The sequence below is a fragment of the Mustelus asterias genome, chromosome 4 (assembly GCF_964213995.1).
Source record: "Mustelus asterias chromosome 4, sMusAst1.hap1.1, whole genome shotgun sequence".
NCBI lineage: Eukaryota > Metazoa > Chordata > Chondrichthyes > Carcharhiniformes > Triakidae > Mustelus > Mustelus asterias.
The window spans coordinates 51,692,793-51,713,335 of NC_135804.1; the positions used below are offsets into that span (position 1 = coordinate 51,692,793).

Here is a 20,543-nt window from a genome sequence, read left to right on the forward strand (position 1 = left end):
CAGCACCAAAAGCACACTTAAAATTGCACATGTAGGATTTCCATTTTCAAAACAAGCAACTACCTTGATCTGTTCTTCCCAGCGAGAACAGCCTTCATGAGCATAAAACCAATTTTCAGCAATGGATTAGATCATTCTTTGGAAGTCTTATTTTCCCTTTCTACCATTCTTCTGAAGCACCAATACTTATTCATTCGCTGGATGAGGGAACCACTGGAAACCATCATTTATTACTCACTTGATTTTCCCTGTGATTTGGTGGCAAACTTTACTTAATTTTAATGTGTGATGGTGCATCCAACAGTGCTTTCTTATTATTCTTTGTGTGGTTATGAGTGGCTTGCTAAGCTATTTCAGAGAGATGTGTCCAAGATTGCTTATTTTCCTTAATAGATGACAATGTGCATTTTTAAGCCAGACTCATGTAGAATCATGAACAGGATCCTTGGATGATTTTTCCTCTTCTTAGATCAAGGTCAATGTTAAATTTCCAGAATTCAATCAATGGTGAGAAAAATTCTGCAATAATTGAGTTTGGGATCTTTTGGTCCAATTGGCACAGTGATAAGCACTGCTGCCTCACAGCGCCAGGGACGTCAGGTGCTCTGGTTTCCTCTCAGTCTAAAGATGTGCAGGTTAGGTGGATTGGCCATGTTAAATTGCCGCTTAGTGTACCAAGTTGTGTAAGTTAGAGGAATTAGTGGGTAAATATGTGGGGTTGCAGGGATAGGGCTTGGGTAATATGCTCTGTCGGAGAATCAGTGCAGACTTGATGGGCCGAACAGCCGCCTTCTGCACTGTAGGGATTCTATGAGATACACAAGCCACGTTTTGTTCATTAGGCCACCAGTAGCAGTTTGACAGTTTTCACAAAAAAACACTGAAGACTTGCACAGTACGATAATACAAAAGGTGATAAGCTAGTATGGATGGGCACTAACAAAACTATCCTCCACCATCTGCATTTTGGAATAATGGTAACGAATAATAGCAAGTCTGCTGCTTCTGAAAAACAACTTTGATGATCAAAAGTCCATTTTTCTTCTTGCCCCCAAAACTAACTGAGGATGTTAAAATATCACTCAAATCAGGTCCTATCATTGAAAAGCTGCAAGCTAAGAGCTACAGTTTGACAATTTATTAAGATATACAGTGCAAGGCAGTAAACATCCCCACCCCCACAAAAGTTTCCAGTCTTCTTCCAAGTGTATTATCACCCAGCTACTACTGCTTCTAGAAACCACTGTGATGAAGCAATGCCAACATAATTGATGCAGCCTGCATTGGCGCATATTCCTGCAAGTATTGTGTACAAATGTATCAATACACTGTTTTACACATGATTTTAAGACTTGAAATTATGTGAAGCAGTGGCAATAGCAGGTGATCACTGCATTAGGATGAAATACTAAACAACTTCAGTATCCACTGTGCTACAACAGAACCCGTTCAGTTTGATGCACCACCAATTCTTACATTAATTATGTAGTAACTAAGTTTGTGTTTAATCAAAGATCAATTCAAAAATGAGATTATTGTGCTAAGTCAAGAAAACCCAAGAAATCTGGGGCTAAAAAACTGATTGCCATACCTGCTAGCTTTTCAGCCAGGCATCCCAGTACTGCAGTAGTATTGCGGTGCTTAGCTGGATTGCAAGCATCTTGCTTTGCTAGAGATGCACTTAAATTCAACATTTCTGACAATTTCTGTAATGCATCCTTAAAAAAAATTACAAAACAGTTAGTGTGGTTTCACATTTATTATTCATTCACATGTTTATCAAAATCGATTCACTGCATCAAAACACAGCACTGGAAACTTTACTCTTGGTTTTATCACTAGTTAAGTCAATTCCCTCGAGTGCAAATCAGATTCAAAACAGGGCTAGTCCATTGCAAAATACAAACTTTTAAATTGCAAGGATTATAGCTGCTATTCTAAAATCAGACCAGATGATATATAACTTGATGACTGATGTCCACTTTCTTTTGCTCATGTACAGTTTTAATTTGGAAAAGTATATTTAACATCTGTAGGTAGTAGTCTACCTGTGGTATTTTTATACTCATTAAGGTAAAAGCAAGACGGGTTATCCCAAAGCAGGTTCAAGTAATAAGCTGAAATTCAGAGCTAACTAACTGAGCGTAAAAGAGACTATTGTCCTAAGAGATTGTCTGCTCATGGAAGCTGATTTAACCTTGAACACAAGGCAGGTATCAGATTGATAACAGTCCCCGCCATAACACCCACTTCCTCATAACTATAGAGCATAACTGAAATGAAAACATCAATAATAACTCGTGTTATTTAATATCACACATTTTTTTAAATCAGCATAGGTATGGTACATGATGGGAAAATAAATTGAACCATACAGGCAGATGTTCCATTCAAACCATGGAAAATCAATTTACTAACCAGGCTAAGTTCATTGTAATTAGAGTCACCACATTTATATACATTATTCCACTAATTTAAAAGATGGACATAACTTACATAATACACTTCAGGCTACTGGACCATCATATGCCATGTACATGGGTTAATATCCATTTACAGGGTGCCTGGGCCAATTAAGATCTAGAATGGTTACAGCACAGGAGGCGGCGGCCATCTGGCCTGTCAAACCCATGTCAGCTCACTGCAAGCACAAATTAGCTCATCCTAAAATCCCTGAACACTGATAGGATGACAATTTGAATTGTTTTCAGCTGATCTGTCTCAAATGACATTAGACACCTTTATGTCTGATATTTTTATTTTGGGTCATAAAATACAAATGGTGGCTTCCCAGAATAGAATTCTTCCTATGGCTCATGCAGACCACTTTGCTGCAGTGAAGAACCAGCAGGTTTCTGTGCTCATCCTTTCCTGGAAGTTCCCAATCGTCTTGATCCAAAGCAACTTTTGATTTTACAGGTAATGAACTCGATTGCATTGAAGCACTCAAGTAGCTGGTGGGAACTAATGAAATATTTAGAAAGTACAACTGTACTAACAAAACCTCTCATTTCAGGTGTGTAACATTTGTATAAAGAACAAAGAACAATACAGCACAGGAACAGGCCCTTCGGCCCTCCAAGCCCGTACCGCTCCCTGGTCCAAACTAGACCATTCTTTTGTATCCCTCCATTCCGTTCATATGGCTATCTAGATAAGTCTTAAACGTTCCCAGAAAGAAATAATATTTTGAATAAAATGGTACCAGAAGTTTTACCCCCACGAGGTATGCAGCCTGTCTGAGCATTGCCCACACCCTACCCCCTGTCCACAAAAAACCCAAATATAGAAGACCAAAACACTCACCAACTGATCTTTACCCCAACCAGCAATCTTGCTAAATTTGGCTGATCTATATGTTTTTTAAATTTTGAATTACATGGGCTTGCATTGGTCACAATCAGCCCAATTCCAACACTTTTGTTTTAATAAGAGTGTGCCGAGACATCTGGTATTCTTGAGCTCCCTCAGTGGTCACGCTAAATGCTGGGTGCATTAAGTGAGCAATCCATTTATGTTTTTCACGTATTGTATTAGATGGGATGGTTTTTGAAAATTCACAAATTTGTTTTAACACATTTTAGAAGCTTCCCATTTAATTCAACATTATACCACTTGTAATAGTTTGAAAACATTTGGATTGTGGTGATCTGGTTAGGGATCAGTAGCTTTTCGTTTAAAGCAGACAAAGTTTGAAATCTCAGGTACTTCGAGCAAAGCCACAAGATTCCAGTTTGAAACAGATGAAATAAACTTTACTATACAAGGTCAGCAAGTAAAACTATCTACAATTATACTCTAACATTCAGAAATAACACAAGGTAAATATGAATTAATAGGCAAACCGAAGTCAAACACACCATACTGCACATTAAACAGCAAATACAAACAAAACAGATGCCATGGATCTCTTAGCAACCACACCAAGATATTAGTGACCAATATGAGTCTTTCAATAAAACTTACCCTCAGAGGGATTTCAATTTTGAAGATCAAGCCACTGAATTCCCTCAACAGCCACTCTGACTCAGACTGCCACAACAGCTGTTCACCTCCCAATGGTTCAATCTCTCCCTCCCATGTTCCACAAAATTCAAAGCTGCAATCACACCTCTAATTACCAGCACACTTCCAACCCTTTCGCAGACTGCAAACTTGACTAAGCTGACACTACCCAGAATTTCTCCAGTCTCCCAGCTGCAGAGAGCTCGAAATGGGTCCCAGGGTTTTGAGGTCTAACTGCTTGGCACAGAACCAATGACCTTCTGATCTCCCCAGGACCTTCATGAGCCCAACAGCCCAGAGCTTCTCTGTGAACTACAAACCATGTTAAGTCAAAATTGCAATGGTCAGCTACACTGAAAGGACTCAGAAGAAACCTTAGGCGCCAAATAGCCTGGATCCTGCAAACAAAGGCACCCCTTCGGCATCCTCTTTCCTTGCTGCAGAACACTCAATTGTCCAGCAAACATATTATCTGGTTTTCATATACTCCACGCATCTTCATAAAGATGCAGTCTTTCAGTGTTATTGAATGCTTTTAAACTAATTTAGCTTATGGGCAGCACGATGGCACAGGGATCCAGATTCAATTCCCAGCTTGGGCCACTCTTGTGCTGGTTCCCTCCAAGTGCTCCAGTTTCCTCCCACAATCCGAAAGACATCCTGATTAGGTACATTGGTCATGCTAAATTCTCCCTCAGTGAACAGGTGCCGGAGTATCGAGGCTAGGAGAATTTCTCAGCAACTTCATTGCAGTGTTAATGTAAGCCAACTTGTGACACTAATAAATAAAATTTTAAAAACTTAAAAATTAAAAAGCTTTTAATTCCCAAAGTAACCATCTCTCTAGACTGCATTTCTTTGCAAGCAGCATAGAGACATGTCTTATTTCACCCACAAAGTAAGTCTACCTGCTGTTTTATGGTCTTGCATTTCTAGCTGTTTACCTCTAAAGCACAGTAAGAAGTCTCACAACACCAGGTTAAAGTCCAACTGTTGGACTTTAACCTGGTGTTGTGAGACTTCTTACTGTGCTTACCCCAGTCCAACGCCGGCATCTCCACATCATGACTACCTCTAAAGCAACATGGCCCCAAATTTGAAGTGTAATGACTCAAATTTGCTTTAGTTGCAATTACCCAACTCTCTGATGTTAAACGTTAATCACTCCATAACTAAACATTGTAAAATATTAACATGAAAAAGAACTGGATATTTATCACAGGATTCAATATTGATTTAAATTATTAATTAATTTAGAATATTCAAAACATTTAGGGCTTTGGTGAGACCACACAGAGCACAATGCATAGTTTTGGTCTCCATATTTAAAGGATGACATAACTACCTTGGAGGTGGTACAGTAAAGGTTCACAAGATTGACCCTCTGGGATTCATAGATGTTTACAGCACAGAAGGCCATTTGGCCCATTGCATCCATGCTGGTCAAAGATCTGTCTGCACTAATCCCATTTCCCATTGTCTTGGAGGTTATTGCAACAGAAGTGAATATCGAAATACTTCTCAAATGTTGAGATTTTCTGACTCAAGAACCCTTTCAAGCAGTGAATTCCAGACTCCCAGCACCCTCTGGGTGAAAAGTTTCTCCTCAACTCCTTTTTTTGCCTTCTCCCTCTCACCTTAAATCTATGCTCCCCGTTTATTGACTCATCAGCTAACAGAAACAGCACCCACCTATTCTATGCCCCTCATAATCTTGCACACCCCTATCAAGTCCCCTCTCAACTATTGCTGCTCCAAGAAAACCAACCCCAGCCTATCCAATCTTTCCTGACACCAGTCCACTGATTTCCTTCCTATAAAGTGGTGCCCAGAATTGCATGTACTTTTCCTGTTGTGGCCTAACCAGTATTATATCCAGTTCCTGCATGACCTCCCTGTTCTTATACTCTGGCCTTAACCATATGCCTTCTTCATCACCCTATCAATTTTCTGTGCCACACTCAGGTATCTGTGGATATGCACTTCAAGCTCCCTCTAATCTTTCGTACTTTCCAGGGTCCTACCATTCATCATGTAATCCTTTGCCTTGTTAATCCTCCCCAAGTGCATGATCTCACACATTTCCAGGTTGAATTCCATTTGCCACTGCTCTGTCCAACTGTCCAGTCCACTTATATCCTTTTGCAGTCTACAGCTGTCCTCCATACTAATTACCAACCTACCAAATCATTAACATACACCGCAAATAGCAAGGGTCCAGAACCAAACCTTGCAGATGAGAGGGTTCATCCTATGCTGACAGTTTGAGTAAATCAGGCCTTTATACTCTCTAGAGCTTGAAAGAAGAGGCCATTTCATTTGAACATCCAAAACTCAGAAGGGGCTCGAAAGGGTTGGTATTGGGCTCTCCCAACTGGGGAATCTTGAACATAGAGGCAGGGGTCTAGTGAAGTGTGGTAGGGAGGTAGGGTCAAATCATTTAAGATTATGATGAGGAGAATTTTCTTCACTGTGAGGGTTGCCAATGTTTAGAATTACCAGAAAGTTGTGGATACTATAACCATTGAACATATTTGATGCTGAGATAGACCAAAAATTGATCTGTCAGGAAGTTAAGGGATTTATAGAAAATGGACAGGAAAACGGTGGAGGTAGATGGTCAGCCAAGATCATATCAAACGGCCCGAGGAAGCACATACCCCTGCTCGATAATCTTAGTGCTGAAACATTTCTGATAATTCCAATGGTTTAATGCAAAGCATAATGACTAATTAGATAATTATAAAATGTTTTTAAATGGAACATTCTATACAATATTAGAATGAGTCATTCATTTAAAAGGAGAAGACAAACAATAGCATTGGAGAGAAAAATAATGCACCACTTACTTTGGTTGGCAGCGGACACTCATCAAGCAGTAAAGTAATGACAGCTGGCCCTAAAGGATCTTCCAGAGGAATAACTCTGATCAGGGACTGTACTACTTCCAGCCAACCTTCATCTATCACCAAGGAAGAAAAAGTACATTAGATCCAGTCAAAATTCAGTAAAGTTTTAGAACACACATACAAATCTTAAAAAACGTTCTCATTCTAGACCAAAGTGAAATTTTGAAAAAAAGCTGCATCTTTCTGTAACCCAATAACTTCAAAATACCACTTTTAGAAAGGATTTTCAAAAATACACAAGTGAACAATACATTGAATCAAATACCATGTGTTGGCTTTTAAAACGACGACTAGTCAAAATAAATTACAACCAAAAACTACCTAGGCATACATGGGTTTTTACTATTCAAGTGAATACCTCCCTTTAAAACAGGGAAATTTTAATATTTCAATATTAAAATTCAGTCTCTGCTGTGTGAAAAATAGCACTCATTCCGTGAAAACAAACACTCAATTGCACAAAAAATATTGACAAGGAAATATGTACTCCACTGCTTCTCTGTGAGTGACCCAGTTTGCAAAAAATAAATTTCACTCTCTTCCTCTCTAAAGTATAAGTAGTTTTAGATCCATAGCAATGCAAAAGCAACAAGGACCTGCCTAAATTATTAATCTATTCTTCCCATGCTAAATCTGATGCCAAATTTACTCTGGCTTTGTAATGTGTGAAGATTCCTGCAGAAGCAACTAAATTTTGCTTACGATAAAAAGAAAGCATACCAAGTATTTGACACAAATAAAAGGCATTTGTTTCAATGTTGGTTCACTTGCTCCATCCAAGCTGTTATATGACTGTAGCAATGTAAATGGCCTTGCACATTTCAATTGCACCGCGACAGACAGTCCCGCATACATAAAAAAAACCCCGGAAGTAGTTGTGTGGGTTGATTGGTTGAGTTCGCTGCTAAAGATTTCTTTATACCACCATAAGTAATGTGGTTAAGTCTCCAAATCAATGTTAACCATTTGCAAAAACCAACAAACCACAGAAATAAAAAACAGGTCTGAAGCCACATCCCCCACTGAATTGTCATTATTAGTATATGTCTGAATACTTCATACACAGCAACATAAAAAAAGGCTACCTGGTCCTTGATGTAGTACTGCAAATAGTCAACATATCACCAATATTCCCCGCCCCACCCACCAGCAACATGTAATCTCCTGAGGGAAGCAAATACATAGATTCTGGTTGGGGTGAATAAATCTTGGACATTCTATGACCAAGGCAAATCAAAGAAGGCAGGAGTCGAGGAGATAACAATGACCAGGAAATATATCACCCAAGAACTGACACAACGTCTCACACTCGGAATCATATGGTGCGGAAGAGGCCCTTCGGCCCATCAAGTTTGCATCAGCACACAAGAAACACCTGAACTCCCATTTAATCCCATTTACCAGCACTTCATCCATAGCCTTGAAATGTTATGATGTGCCGTGTGTTCATCCAGGTATTTTATGAAAGATGCGATCCAACTCACCTCTACCACGCTGCCAGGTAGCACATTCCAGACTGTCAAAACCCTTTGGGTAAAAAAGTTATTCCTCACATCCCCCAAACCTCCTGCCTCTCACCTTGAATCTATGTCTCCTCGTGACTGACCCATCAATTAAGAGGAACAGCTGTTCCTTATCCACCATGTCCATGTCTCTAAATGTTGTACACCTCGATCAGGTCGCCACTCAGTCTTCTCTGCTCCAACAACAACCAAGCCTTTCCAACCTCTCTTCATAACGTAAATGTTCCATCCCAGGCAGCATGCTGATGAATTTCGTCTGCACCCTCTCTAATGCAATCACATTCTTCCTATAATGTGGCGACCAGAACTGCACACATTTGTTCAGCTGTGGCCTCAAAGTTCAAAACAACTCCAACATGACTTCCCTGCTTTTGTAATCAGTGCCTCAATTGATAAAGGGGCAAGTGCCCCATATGCCTTTTTCACCATCCTACTAGCATGCCCTTCTGCATTCAGAGATCCATAGACAAACACACCAAAGACTCTTTGTTCCACAGAACTTCGTGCATGCTGTTGATTGAATACTTCCTTATCAAATTACTCCTTCCAAAGTGTATCAGCTCACACTTTTCAGGGTTAAATTCCATCGGCTACTTATCTACCCATTTAACCAACATGTCTACATCTTCCTGTAGCCCAAGCCACTCAACCTCACAGTTAACCACCCAGCCTGTGTCATCCGCAAACTTACTAATCCTAACCCTCACAGTCATCCATGTCATTTATGTAAAGGATGACTAACGGGGGATGCAGCACAGATACCTGCGGTATGCCACTGGCTCCCAGTCATTAGGAGAGACTGATAGCCAGGTTCCGCACACGAGGACGGCCTCAACCAGGATCTTGGGTTCATGTCACACTATCTGTAACCCCCACAACTTGCCTGGACTTGCAAAATCTCACTGGCTGTCCTGTCTGGAGACAATACACATCTCTTTAACCTGCGCTTAATGCTCTCTCCACTCACACTGTCTGTACCTTTGAGACTTGATTAGCTGTAAAGATTCGCATTCCAATCATTATTCATTATTCTGTAACTGGAGTTTGTGTCTTTATATGCCCTGTTTGCAGAAGATCTCCCACTCACCTGACGAAGGAGCAGCGCTCCGAAAGCTAGTGGTGTTTGCTACCAAATAAACCTGTTGGACTTTAACCTGGTGTTGTTAGACTCCTTACTGTGTTTATCCCAATCATTAAAGCAGCCTTTTGTCATCACCTTCTGTCTCCTACCACTGAGCCAATTTTGAATCCACTATCAAATTACCTTGTATTCCATGTGCATTTGCCTCCTTTATAAGTCACCTATGTAGGACCTTGTCAAAGGCTTTATTGAAATCCATTTAAACTACATCAACTGCATTATCCACATTTACACAGCTTGTCAACCCCTCAAAAAATTCAATCAAATGTGTTAGGCATGGCTCTCTCTGACGAAGCCATGCTGACTATCGCTGATCAGCGTAGTCTCAAGATAGATGCTCTCCCTCAGAATTTTCTCTAATTGTTTCCCTACCACTGACGTGAGACTCACTGGTCTATGGTACCCTCTCTTATTTCTATCACGCTTCTTAAATAGCAGATCATCATTAGCTGTTCTCCAGTCCTCTGGCACTTCCCCTGTGGCTGGAGAGGAATTAAAAATTGGGTCAGAGTCCCTGCAATCTTCTCCCTTGCCTCCCACAGTAGCTTGGGACACAATTCATCCAAACCTGGAGACTTGTCCACTGTTAAACTCCAATACCTTTTCCCTCCCAATATCAATTTGCTCAACAACCTCGCAGTTCCTGCAGGAACTCATCTGGTTCTCTATTGGAATGTTTGCATTTACTGTTCAAGCTGGCAATCGACGTTGAAGCCCCAAAATGCAGGTGCAAAAGGATCAGGAAAAGCATGTGGCCAACTGCACTCTCCAAATTTAGTTTGTGGTAGAAGTATTCTGTGTGTTAGACGCACAAATAAAAAAATCCCACTTTAAATGGGTATTACCTCACGACATTCAAATGGACCTATGCAACAGAATCAATTTAATTTGCCGCACAGTCAATTATGTTCAAACACAGATGATTTAGTTTTAGTGCTTGCTACAATCCTTTCAATATTACAATGAGTGAGGTATGAGGCACAAACTTTAGACTTGTGGCATCAGAAAAGCCCTTGCAGTCTGAGTTATTCTTTCAATAAACTGTATTTTTATCTTTGTTGCCAATCCTATGGATCAATAATCCTTGCAAGTAATTTTTTTTGCATGACAGCTTCTCAATTTAGATGACTGGGAAGAGAAGATTTATAAAAATACTTAGCAGCAACACTATGCTGCCATTGGATCTTCTTTTAAATCACTTCCCACCTTCTGAGGTATAAACTAATGCTGCACCTCTGTATCACACTCAGAAATCAGGCACATGGTACAGAAAGAACATCTTAATATATATATTTCACCCAAGAGGCATAGATCTCACTTGCATTACCACTTCATCCCCATATACACCATATATATACACTGTGCAGAGTGGTTAGCACTGCTGCTTCACAGCTCCAGGGTCCCGGGTTCGATTCCCGGCTCGGGTCACTGTCTGTGTGGAGTTTGCACATTCTCCTCGTGTCGGCGTGGGTTTCCTCCGGGTGCTCCGGTTTCCTCCCACCGTCCAAAGATGTGCGGGTTAGGTTGATTGGCCAGGTTAAAAATTGCCCCTTAGAGTCCTGGGATGCGTAGGTTAGAGGGATTAGCGGGTAAATATGTGGGGGTAGAGCCTGGGTGGGATTGTGGTCGGTGCAGACTCGATGGGCCGAATGGCCTCCTTCTGCACTGTAGGGTTTCTATGATTTCTTTCTATGATACACAAATGTGGCATGAATTACATAATAAACAGCCTTCATAACTTGCAAAATTCTTTATTTATCATGGAGACTGCATTAAAAAAATACTTGGTTTGTAAATGTGGAATTCAAAAAAATAAACATCAATAATATTTTATACAATATTAAACTGCAGGTACTCCATTCGCAACATTGTGTGCGGATACATGTTGAAAATATAACTGAAGCAAAATGCTTAAATTCAACTAATGCCACTGATTCAGCAGTATCACACCATAGTTCAGCTGCTCCTCTATGCAAGTTGTTCAAGTTATGCCATGCTTTGTTCAAAATAAGAACAGGTTAACATATATAACCGCACTAAACAAAACATTAATTAAATTTGATTTCTTCCCCAGAAAGTGAGGTGTGCGAGGATATAGTTCCATGTGAACAGTGGTCATTATTTACATCATTTAAATGACTCAACTCCTTGGTCACCCTCGAGATTACCATGAAGTAATTCAATAATGGAAGGCAAGGCAAGCTCCACAGCAAGGTCAGCTAACTGGTACATATCTGCAGGCCAAGCAGGAAATTGATCAGAAGCAAGAACTACCACTGCAACTTAAATCAGCTAACTCCATAGAGGTGGGAAATTAAACATTGGGAGCTTTCTGTTCTGAATAATTCAGTAAAACGGGCGGCACGGTAGCACAGTGGTTAGCACTGCTGCTTCACAGCTCCAGGGTCCCGGGTTCGATTCCCGGCTCGGGTCACTGTCTGTGTGGAGTTTGCACGTTCTCCTCGTGTCTGCGTGGGTTTCCTCCGGGTGCTCCGGTTTCCTCCCACAGTCCAAAGATATGCAGGTTAGGTTGATTGGCCAGGTTAAAAATTGCCCCTTAGAATCCTGAGATGCGTAGGTTAGAGGGATTAGCGGGTAAAATATGTGGGGGTAGGGCCTGGGTGGGATTGTGGTCGGTGCAGACTCGATGGGCCGAATGGCCTCCTTCTGCACTGTAGGGTTTCTATGATTCTATGAAAAGACTTAAGCCACCACCAAATTGAAGACATATAATGCAACTGCATTGGCACTGCAATGTAATAATTAAATGAGATGCCTAAGCTGTTTACTCAATTAGACACTTTAGCCCCAGAACCAAGTGAGTCATAGGGAAAATGCTCAAATTTTTTTTAAAGGCTTTGATACATTCTCAGAACCTTTTCCTAAGTCCCATTAGTTGGCAAATTAGTAATATGAACTCCAGATTAATAAAACAAATGGGAAGGCCAGGGTGTAAATTTTATGTGCGCGCATGTGGTATTAACTCCAAGTACACAACAACATTTAATAAGGAAACTTGAGTATTTGAAAAAGCATACAGAAAGGTCGAGAGCAGATACTTGCCTTTGAGGAGTTAGTGCAGTGTTAATGAGCCAAAAAACTTCTGTTGTAACTTTGATTCCATGACATGAATTTCGAATTTAGGGCTAAGGCTTCAAGCTAAAGAACCACAAATTATGAAAAACTGGAATTGAAACAAAGAAAGCACAACCATATTTTACTATTGAATTAATCACTCCATCTCCAACTAAATGAAAGCAGGCCTAACATTAAAGGTACATTGATAGTTGAGCTGATTGAAGTTGACTCTTCAGCGTACCAATGCATCTGATTCTTAAGTTCAGGAATGAAATTTGTTTAACCTATCAAAAAACCCAATATAAAGAAACATTGATGAATAAAAAGACACTTCAAAATTCTAGTACTTGAGAAACACTAGAGAGAGTAAAAAGTCATGCACCCATGCATTGTAAACATACCAGGGATTTCATTTGTATTTATTCCATGTATGTAACAGCTTAGTTTGTATTCAAACTAGTACAACCTCATTTCTAAATTGGGATGAAGTTGGTACTGTGAACAATGTTGCGCTTTTTTCACACACAGGACTGTTGATCACAATAGTTAAAATTTCATCAAGATCATAGAATCCCTACTGCGCAGAAGAGACCATTCGGCGCATTGACATCACAATAATCAGTGTTCAGTTAATGGAAGATGTGAAACACTTTGCTACTTGCAGCAGTGGACACTAGCAGTCTGGAATACAAATATGTATATACTCTTGAACACGTCGGCTTGGATTTTGCCGTTCAAATGACAGTGAAATGGTCAGTAGTCTGTGAAATTGACAGCAATTTCTGCTAACGGCATATGTGCCCTGAAGTCCTCAAAGGTGCAAATTAATGTTTTGACACATTTGTACTTTTTACACTACTGTCATGATAAATATCCTCATTAAAGGTGCAACTTTTTTCATGAAATGTAGCTGGGTTTTTTAAACTATGTACTAGGTCCTAATTATTTTTCAATCTCTCTGGCCCTAAAACTAATTTTCTATTTTTCTATTTATGCATGGGAAGAGAGCATTGGTGGCAAGACTAGCAACTGTTGTTCATCTCTCATTGCTCTTGAGAAGGCAGTGGTGAGCCTCCTTCGTGAAGCGCTGCAGTGGTAAAATTCAGGCTATTATTTATATTCCATTCTGTTGATAAATCACTTGAAAGGTGCAGAAAACAAACTGCGAAACTCAGTAATTAAGCACAGCATCTTCAAATGTGAATTGTGTTACAGACTGCTGATTTGACCAGGAATTAGATCATGGGCAGGGCAAGGTAAATAAGACGTTTTTCCTCCTAAATCGTGAGCAGACCAGAGTTGCATTGGATTTTGCCTAGAGCAAAAGATCAAACAAACCATGTCAACTTATGACACTTACTGCATTTAAACTAAAGATTTGTTTAGTTAAAACTTTAAAACTCAAAGTACACTGATGTTTTAGAGCGCTGTGTCACAAATTAATTATTGCAATGCCAGCCACCCAGTGTAATACAGTAAATTCTCCATTTTAGTGATGCTATCAGAGAAAGCCTGGAATGAGGGAATAGAACCTAAAATCACAAGAGTACTCAGTTCTCCAAATGCAAAGATACAAATCACACTGATTAAGGCCTATAAGCATGCCCGTTACTTCATTGGGCAAACCTACAGCAGGCATTTACTAAGATGTTCACATTTTAAAGCTACTCCTCAAGTATATCTCACTATTCCTCAAAGACACCTCAAAGAGTTCAACATGAGCAGAAAGAGTGGATGTGTAGGACAGGCCTCAGAAACACTAGAAGCAGTAAAACAAATGAGCAAAATGACAAAGGTCAATTGTCAAGATAATGAAGGCATGGAGAAAACGTTTCAGAAGCTTTGGGGGGAAAGCAAGGTAAAAACATATGATCCTCTCCCAAGTTATTAGTTTCAGATTTAAATTACATTGCATTATTAAACCAGGAGATGGAGAATTCACTGGAGTTGGAACCAGTGTTCTACATCCCCAACCTGGAATAAATTTACACATGCCTTCTTAGAGATTTTAAGTTTCAGATACTGCTAAGCCATCTTATACTTTTCCTATTTCTAGCAAATAATGGCAATTGTAATAATAAATATTCATTTAAGGACTAACTAGTTGATATCATTCTAGCTCAAATGGCAAAGAGAGACAATATGCTTTAGAGACTTTACTGTCAAATTGAAAATCAAAACATTTAAACTTATTCTGTCTGGTCCTGAATATCCATCTCAGTAAAAACAAAACAAAAAGCCTCAATCATTATTTTTTTTAAATCAGCTCTATAACAATGAACACTTTTTTTCAATTTTTTTTCACGGGATGTGAGCATTTGCTGTTAATCTCCAATTGCCTTCAATAAGCTGGTGGTGCAGTCCATGTGTCAGCAAGTCCACGGTGCTGTTAGGAAAGGAGAACCAGGATTTTGACCCTGTGACAATAAAGGAAGAGCAATATAGTTTCAAGTAAGGATAGTGTGGGGTTGGGAAAGGAACTTTCAGGTGGTGTTCCAGGCATCTACTGACCTTTTTCTCCTATGTGGCAGAGGTTGCAAGTTTGGAAGGTGCTTTCAAAGGGGGCTTGGCAGGTTGCTGCAGCGTATCTTGTATTTGATATATGTTGTTGCAACTGTGCATCAATGGGAGGGAGTGAATGTTTAAGGTGGTAGATGGGCTGCCTATCAAGCAGGCTGATTTGTCTCAAATAGTGAGAAGCCTCGAGTATTGTTGGAGCTGCATTCATTCAGGCAATGAGAGAGTATTCCAGCAAACAGCTGACTTGAGCCTTGAAGATGGCAAACGGGTTTTGGGGAGTCAAGAAGCACTTTACTCGTCACAGGAGTCCCAGCCTCTGACCTGTTCTTGTAGGTATTTCTATGGCTGGTCCAGTTAAGTAATTGGGGAGACCATGGTTATAGCGGGAATATTGCTGGACTAGTAATCCAGAAGGCCAAGCTAATGTTCTGGGTACATGGGTTCAAATCCCATCATGGCAGCAAGATGAGTTTGAATTCAGTTAATAAATCTGGAATATAAAGCTGGTGACCATGAAAACATCAGTGATTGCTGTAAAGACCTATCTGGTTCACAAATGTCCTTTAGGGAAGCAAATCTGTCATCCTTACCCAATCTAGCTATATGTGACTCCAGGCCCACAGCAAAGTGGTTTACTCTCAACTGACCACTGAAATGGCCTAGCAAGCCATTCAGTTCAAAGGCAATTAAGGATGGGCTTGCCAGCGACACCTATATCTTAGGAAGGGGATAGACAAAAAAAAAGTTACTCCAGGGTGTTAATGGGTAGATTCTATCTTTTTGCCTTAGACTTATTGCATAAGGACATGGCTTGCCTCAGTACAAGGTGTCGTGAATGGTATTGAACACTGCAATTAGTCCCACTTGAGACCTTAAACAAACATACAAATTAAGAGGAATAAGCCACTCAACCCTGCTTTGCCATTCAATAAGATCATGACTGATCTGACCATAATCTCAGTTCCACGTTCCCGCCTACCGCTGATAACCTTTCATTCCCTTATCTGCAATCTACTGCCGTCTTAAAAATATTCAAAGTCTCTGCCTTTTGAGGAAAAGCGCTCCCAGAACTTACGAGCCTCAAAAAATTTATCTTCCTCTGTTTTAAATGACGACTCATTATTAAAGTGACCCTTAGTTCTAGATTCTCCCATAAGTGGAAACGTCCTCTCCACATCCACCTTGTAAGACCCGTCATGATCTGTTTCAATCAAGTCACCTCTTACTCTTCTAAACTCCAGTGGATACAAGCCTAGTGTTCAACTTTTCTTCGTAACACAATACCATTCTGGTATTAGTCTAGCAAACCTTCTCTGAACTGCTTCCAATGCCTTTACATCCTTCCTTAAAATGAGACGACTCCAGATGTGGCCTCGCCAATGCCCCGTATAACTTGAAGTATAACCACCGTACTTTTGCATTCAAGTCCCCTCGCAACAAACAATAATATCCTATTAGCTTTTCCAATTAATTGTCGTACCTGCATATTAACTTTTTACAAATCATGCACTCGACCCTAGTTCAGAAAGGCTGGTACCAGGAACTGTAGACCTTTGACTGGTTAGTGAAATGATAGCAAGATAGAAATGGCAAGTTTAAAAGAAAACTAATCCAAGCTTGTAGAGATTTTTAAAAATAATAAAATGGTGTTAAAAGTCATATTTTTCTTACAGTTGCAGACCCTATTGGAGAGAAAGTCAGATTGGGACCAACCAAAAAGATTGTTCAAAGTTTATGGTCAAGCATGTGTGCAAATTTCCGACCCCACACACAAAACTACCTCTGTATGACAGCTTACTAATTCATTAATGTAGTGACTAGCAGAGGAGTTCAAATCCCATCATGGCAAAACCGATATCAACAGGATTCAAAGCTGTAAGATCATTTGAAAATCCAGATGCTTCTTTAGGGAAGGAAACCTTTCATTCTTACTCTGGTGTCTCGAAGACACCAGTCCCACATCAATGTTGGCTATTGCTGGCCTCTGAAGCAGCCTATCAAGCTGCTTTCAGTGATTATAAGTGCAGCCTATTGCCACCTTCGGGCAATAAATGGTCTTGTTATAAAGCAGTCATCCAGAGATTTTTTTAAAAAATTGTCCATCATTTAAGAGTTTTTCAGTACTCTCAGCTGCCATGTCACAGCAACATTCTGTCAATGACCCATCCTGCCATTACAATTTTGGCAAGACCGTTATCTATCTTAATATAGTTCAAGGACACATCCTCACCCAGATCAGTTCAAATAAAATGCTAAGTTAACATAGTCAGTACTAAGACCACTGGTCCTGCCAATGGAGATTCGTGGCCTAGACTTGGGTATCTCAACACAATTTCAGAAGTTGCAGGACACACAAGAGCTCTGAAGAGGATAGCAATGGACTTCCAGCTAATATAGACATGCTGACATGTATGTGGCAGATTAAATTTGATGCAGGGAAGTGTGAAGTCATACATTTTGGTAGGAAGAACGAGAAGAGGCAATACAAACTAACATGCCTAATTTTAAAAGGTGCAAAAAAAAAAGAGGCCTTGGGGTCTATTTGCAAATTAATTGAAGCTCAAAATTTCTCAACTTGTACTACCACAAGGCACCAAAAATATAGATAATACAAAAGCAAGCAAAATACGCAAACCTTTATAAGACTGATATGGCCTCAACTGCAGTTGTTTCCAATTCTGGGCACCATACTTAGGAAAAATATGAAGCCTTCAGAGAGGATGGAAGAAAGATTGGCAAATGGTTCCAAAATGAAGGACTTCAGTTCTGTGGCTAGACTGGAGAAGCTGAGATTATTCTTCTTCGAAAAGGTTGGGAAGAGATTTAATGGACATTCAAAATCAAGAGGGGTCTAGAAATAGAATCGAATGGGAGAAGCTGCTCCCTTTAACAGAGGGAGCAAAAACTGGAAGAGACAGATTTACAGTGATTAGCAAAAAAAACCTCAAGGGGGCATGAAAAACCTTTCAAAAAGCAGCCAATGATTAGATTCATAAATATACTGCAATAGGGGGTGGAGGAGACAGATTCAATTGCGGCTTTCCAAGATAATTTGATAAACACTTAAGGATAAAAGGTTTGCAGGGGAATGGACAGGGTGGTGTGACTAGCTGAACTGCTCTTGCAGAGATCTGGCACAGAGGCAAAAGGTTGAATGGCCTCCTATATTTTAAATATTCTGGATACAAATACATATACCACAGAAAAAAATTACCACGTTACTTTTCAACAGGTCATTTGTTTACAATAAGTTTACTCGGATAGTGTATTTGTTAAAGATTACTGACTATCCCTCATACACAAAGAACCATTCTGAGATACTGCCACAAAGGCCATGGGCCCCAACAACATTCTAGCAATAGTACTCAAAACTTGTGCTCCAGAACTATTTGTGCCCTTAGCCAAGTTGTCCCAGTATAGCTAGAACACTGGAAAATAGTCCAAATCCAAAAACAAGACAAATGCAACCCTTGCAATTACTGCCCCATCAGCCTACTCTCAATCAAAGCGATGAAAGGTATCGATAACAGTCCTATCGGGTGGTACTTAGCAATAACCTGTTCATTGATGACTCAGTTTGGATTCCACCAGGTTCACTCAGCTTCTGACCTCATTACAGCCTTGGTCCAAACAAAGTGACAGCCCTCAATTTCAAGACAGCAGCTGACTAAACATGGCAACAAGGAGCCCTGGAAAAACTGGAGTCAATGGGACTCTTGACTGGTTGGAGTCATACCTAGCACAAAGGAAGATGAGTGTTGGAGGTTAATCATCTCAGTTCCAGAAAATTATTGTGGGGTAGTGTCCTTGCCGAACCATCTTAAGCAGCTTCATTAATGAACTTCTCTTCATAACAAGTTAAAGAAGTGCTTTTTCTGCACATGACACATTCATATTCTTTATGGATTAAAGAGGAGTGTGGACAAGCTATTTGGTAATAGGATGCCACATGCAAGTTTGATGCTGTTATCACCAACATTCTCAGCCACAGAAAGCTATCAGGAGCTTTAGTGAATTTTCCCAACTCCTTAATGCAACATCTTGTAACCATAGCTCCCTCATTGATACTCTGCCAAAGATCAGCTTCAATAATGAGAAGGCATCAATCCCAAGAATCTTCTAATTTGTATTGCTTCCACACTGACCATGTTAATCACTGATTGAAAAGGAACTTCCCTCAATGGGAGACCATTCACCCCAAAGTGATTTTGTTTAACAAAAAACTTAATTTTCCAGACTAAAGCACAAATGCATACTTGAAGATTAGGTTCAGCCACTACAATTACTGGAGGAGATTGATAGCATTTTCATTTCCACCACTGACCCATATCTAACAAAGGAAGCCAAGGTTACTGTTGCTACAACATTATGTATTTGCTCCTTTATAAAAAGATCACTCTGGAACACGGTTTCAATGCAGATCAGATTTCCCATTTAAGATTTACAGAGCTTCTTTGTACAAACGCAGAGGCAATAGAAAGTATTGCAATGCTCCCAAGACATAGCTTTTAAGGGTTAGAATAAGGATGAAGAGCAACATCTCTATTTTGTTTCTACGTTATCAAATTGAAATTTGTATGCTATATTTAAAAGGTAGAAAGGAATACCATTTTGAAGCATGTAATTATTTTGCAGTCAAATATCCATGTCACATTTAGTAAGCCTTCCACTGCTATTGAGAATATCCTCGGCATCATTTAGATGACTGGATAAATCTGCCTTTTCTGAAGATCACACCATAGCAACCATTTTTTGTTATAAGCTAGCATGCAAGTTGGCAATACCACTTTGGCACCTGTATGCCCCACATCACAGTTGAATAAAACACAATGTTTCATGGTTAAAACGTTTTGACAAACATTTAAATTAGGTTAAATTTCATACCATTATGGTCTTCATTCTATCACGAAGTAGTTAAAACAAAAGCACAGATGCATTTAAGGGCAAGGTAATTACATGAGTGAGAAAGAAATAGAAGAATATGTTGATAGGGAGAGATTGAAAAGCATCAAACTGTTGAGTCAAATGGCATGCATCCGCACTGTGAAGTTCTAAGTAAATTAACATCACGTATTTCCCCTTCAAAAGTTCATATTCTCCGTTTAGGTAGCATTGTCCAAAACTTTAATGAGGAGTTTATCAGAAAAATGCATGGCCATTAATAATAGATTTTCTTAATTCTCCCAAATAAACAACTTCAGTATGCTTAAAAAAACCTAGGTATACCAATTGGTAAGCAGAGGTAAAACAAAAATCCACCTTTTCACACTCATTTTTGGAGCTAAGTTTTTCTAACTTTTGGTATTTGCGCACACAACTGCAAGCATATTCAATTTTATGAATGCTATTTGCAACTATTTCATACAT

At 39.7% G+C, this 20,543-nt stretch overlaps 1 protein-coding gene across 1 annotated transcript in view; it reads right to left on the reverse strand.

Annotated features, from left to right (window-relative positions):
- rspry1 (ring finger and SPRY domain containing 1) overlaps positions 1 to 20,543 on the reverse strand; it is an 85,968-nt gene that overhangs the window by 40,750 nt on the left and 24,675 nt on the right. Inside the window, exons 3-4 of the mRNA XM_078211018.1 lie at positions 6,855 to 6,967; positions 1,592 to 1,718 (exon numbers count right to left, since the gene is read on the reverse strand). Coding sequence (XP_078067144.1) covers positions 1,592 to 1,718; positions 6,855 to 6,967 — 240 coding nt within the window. The remainder of the gene's footprint in view (positions 1 to 1,591; positions 1,719 to 6,854; positions 6,968 to 20,543) is intronic.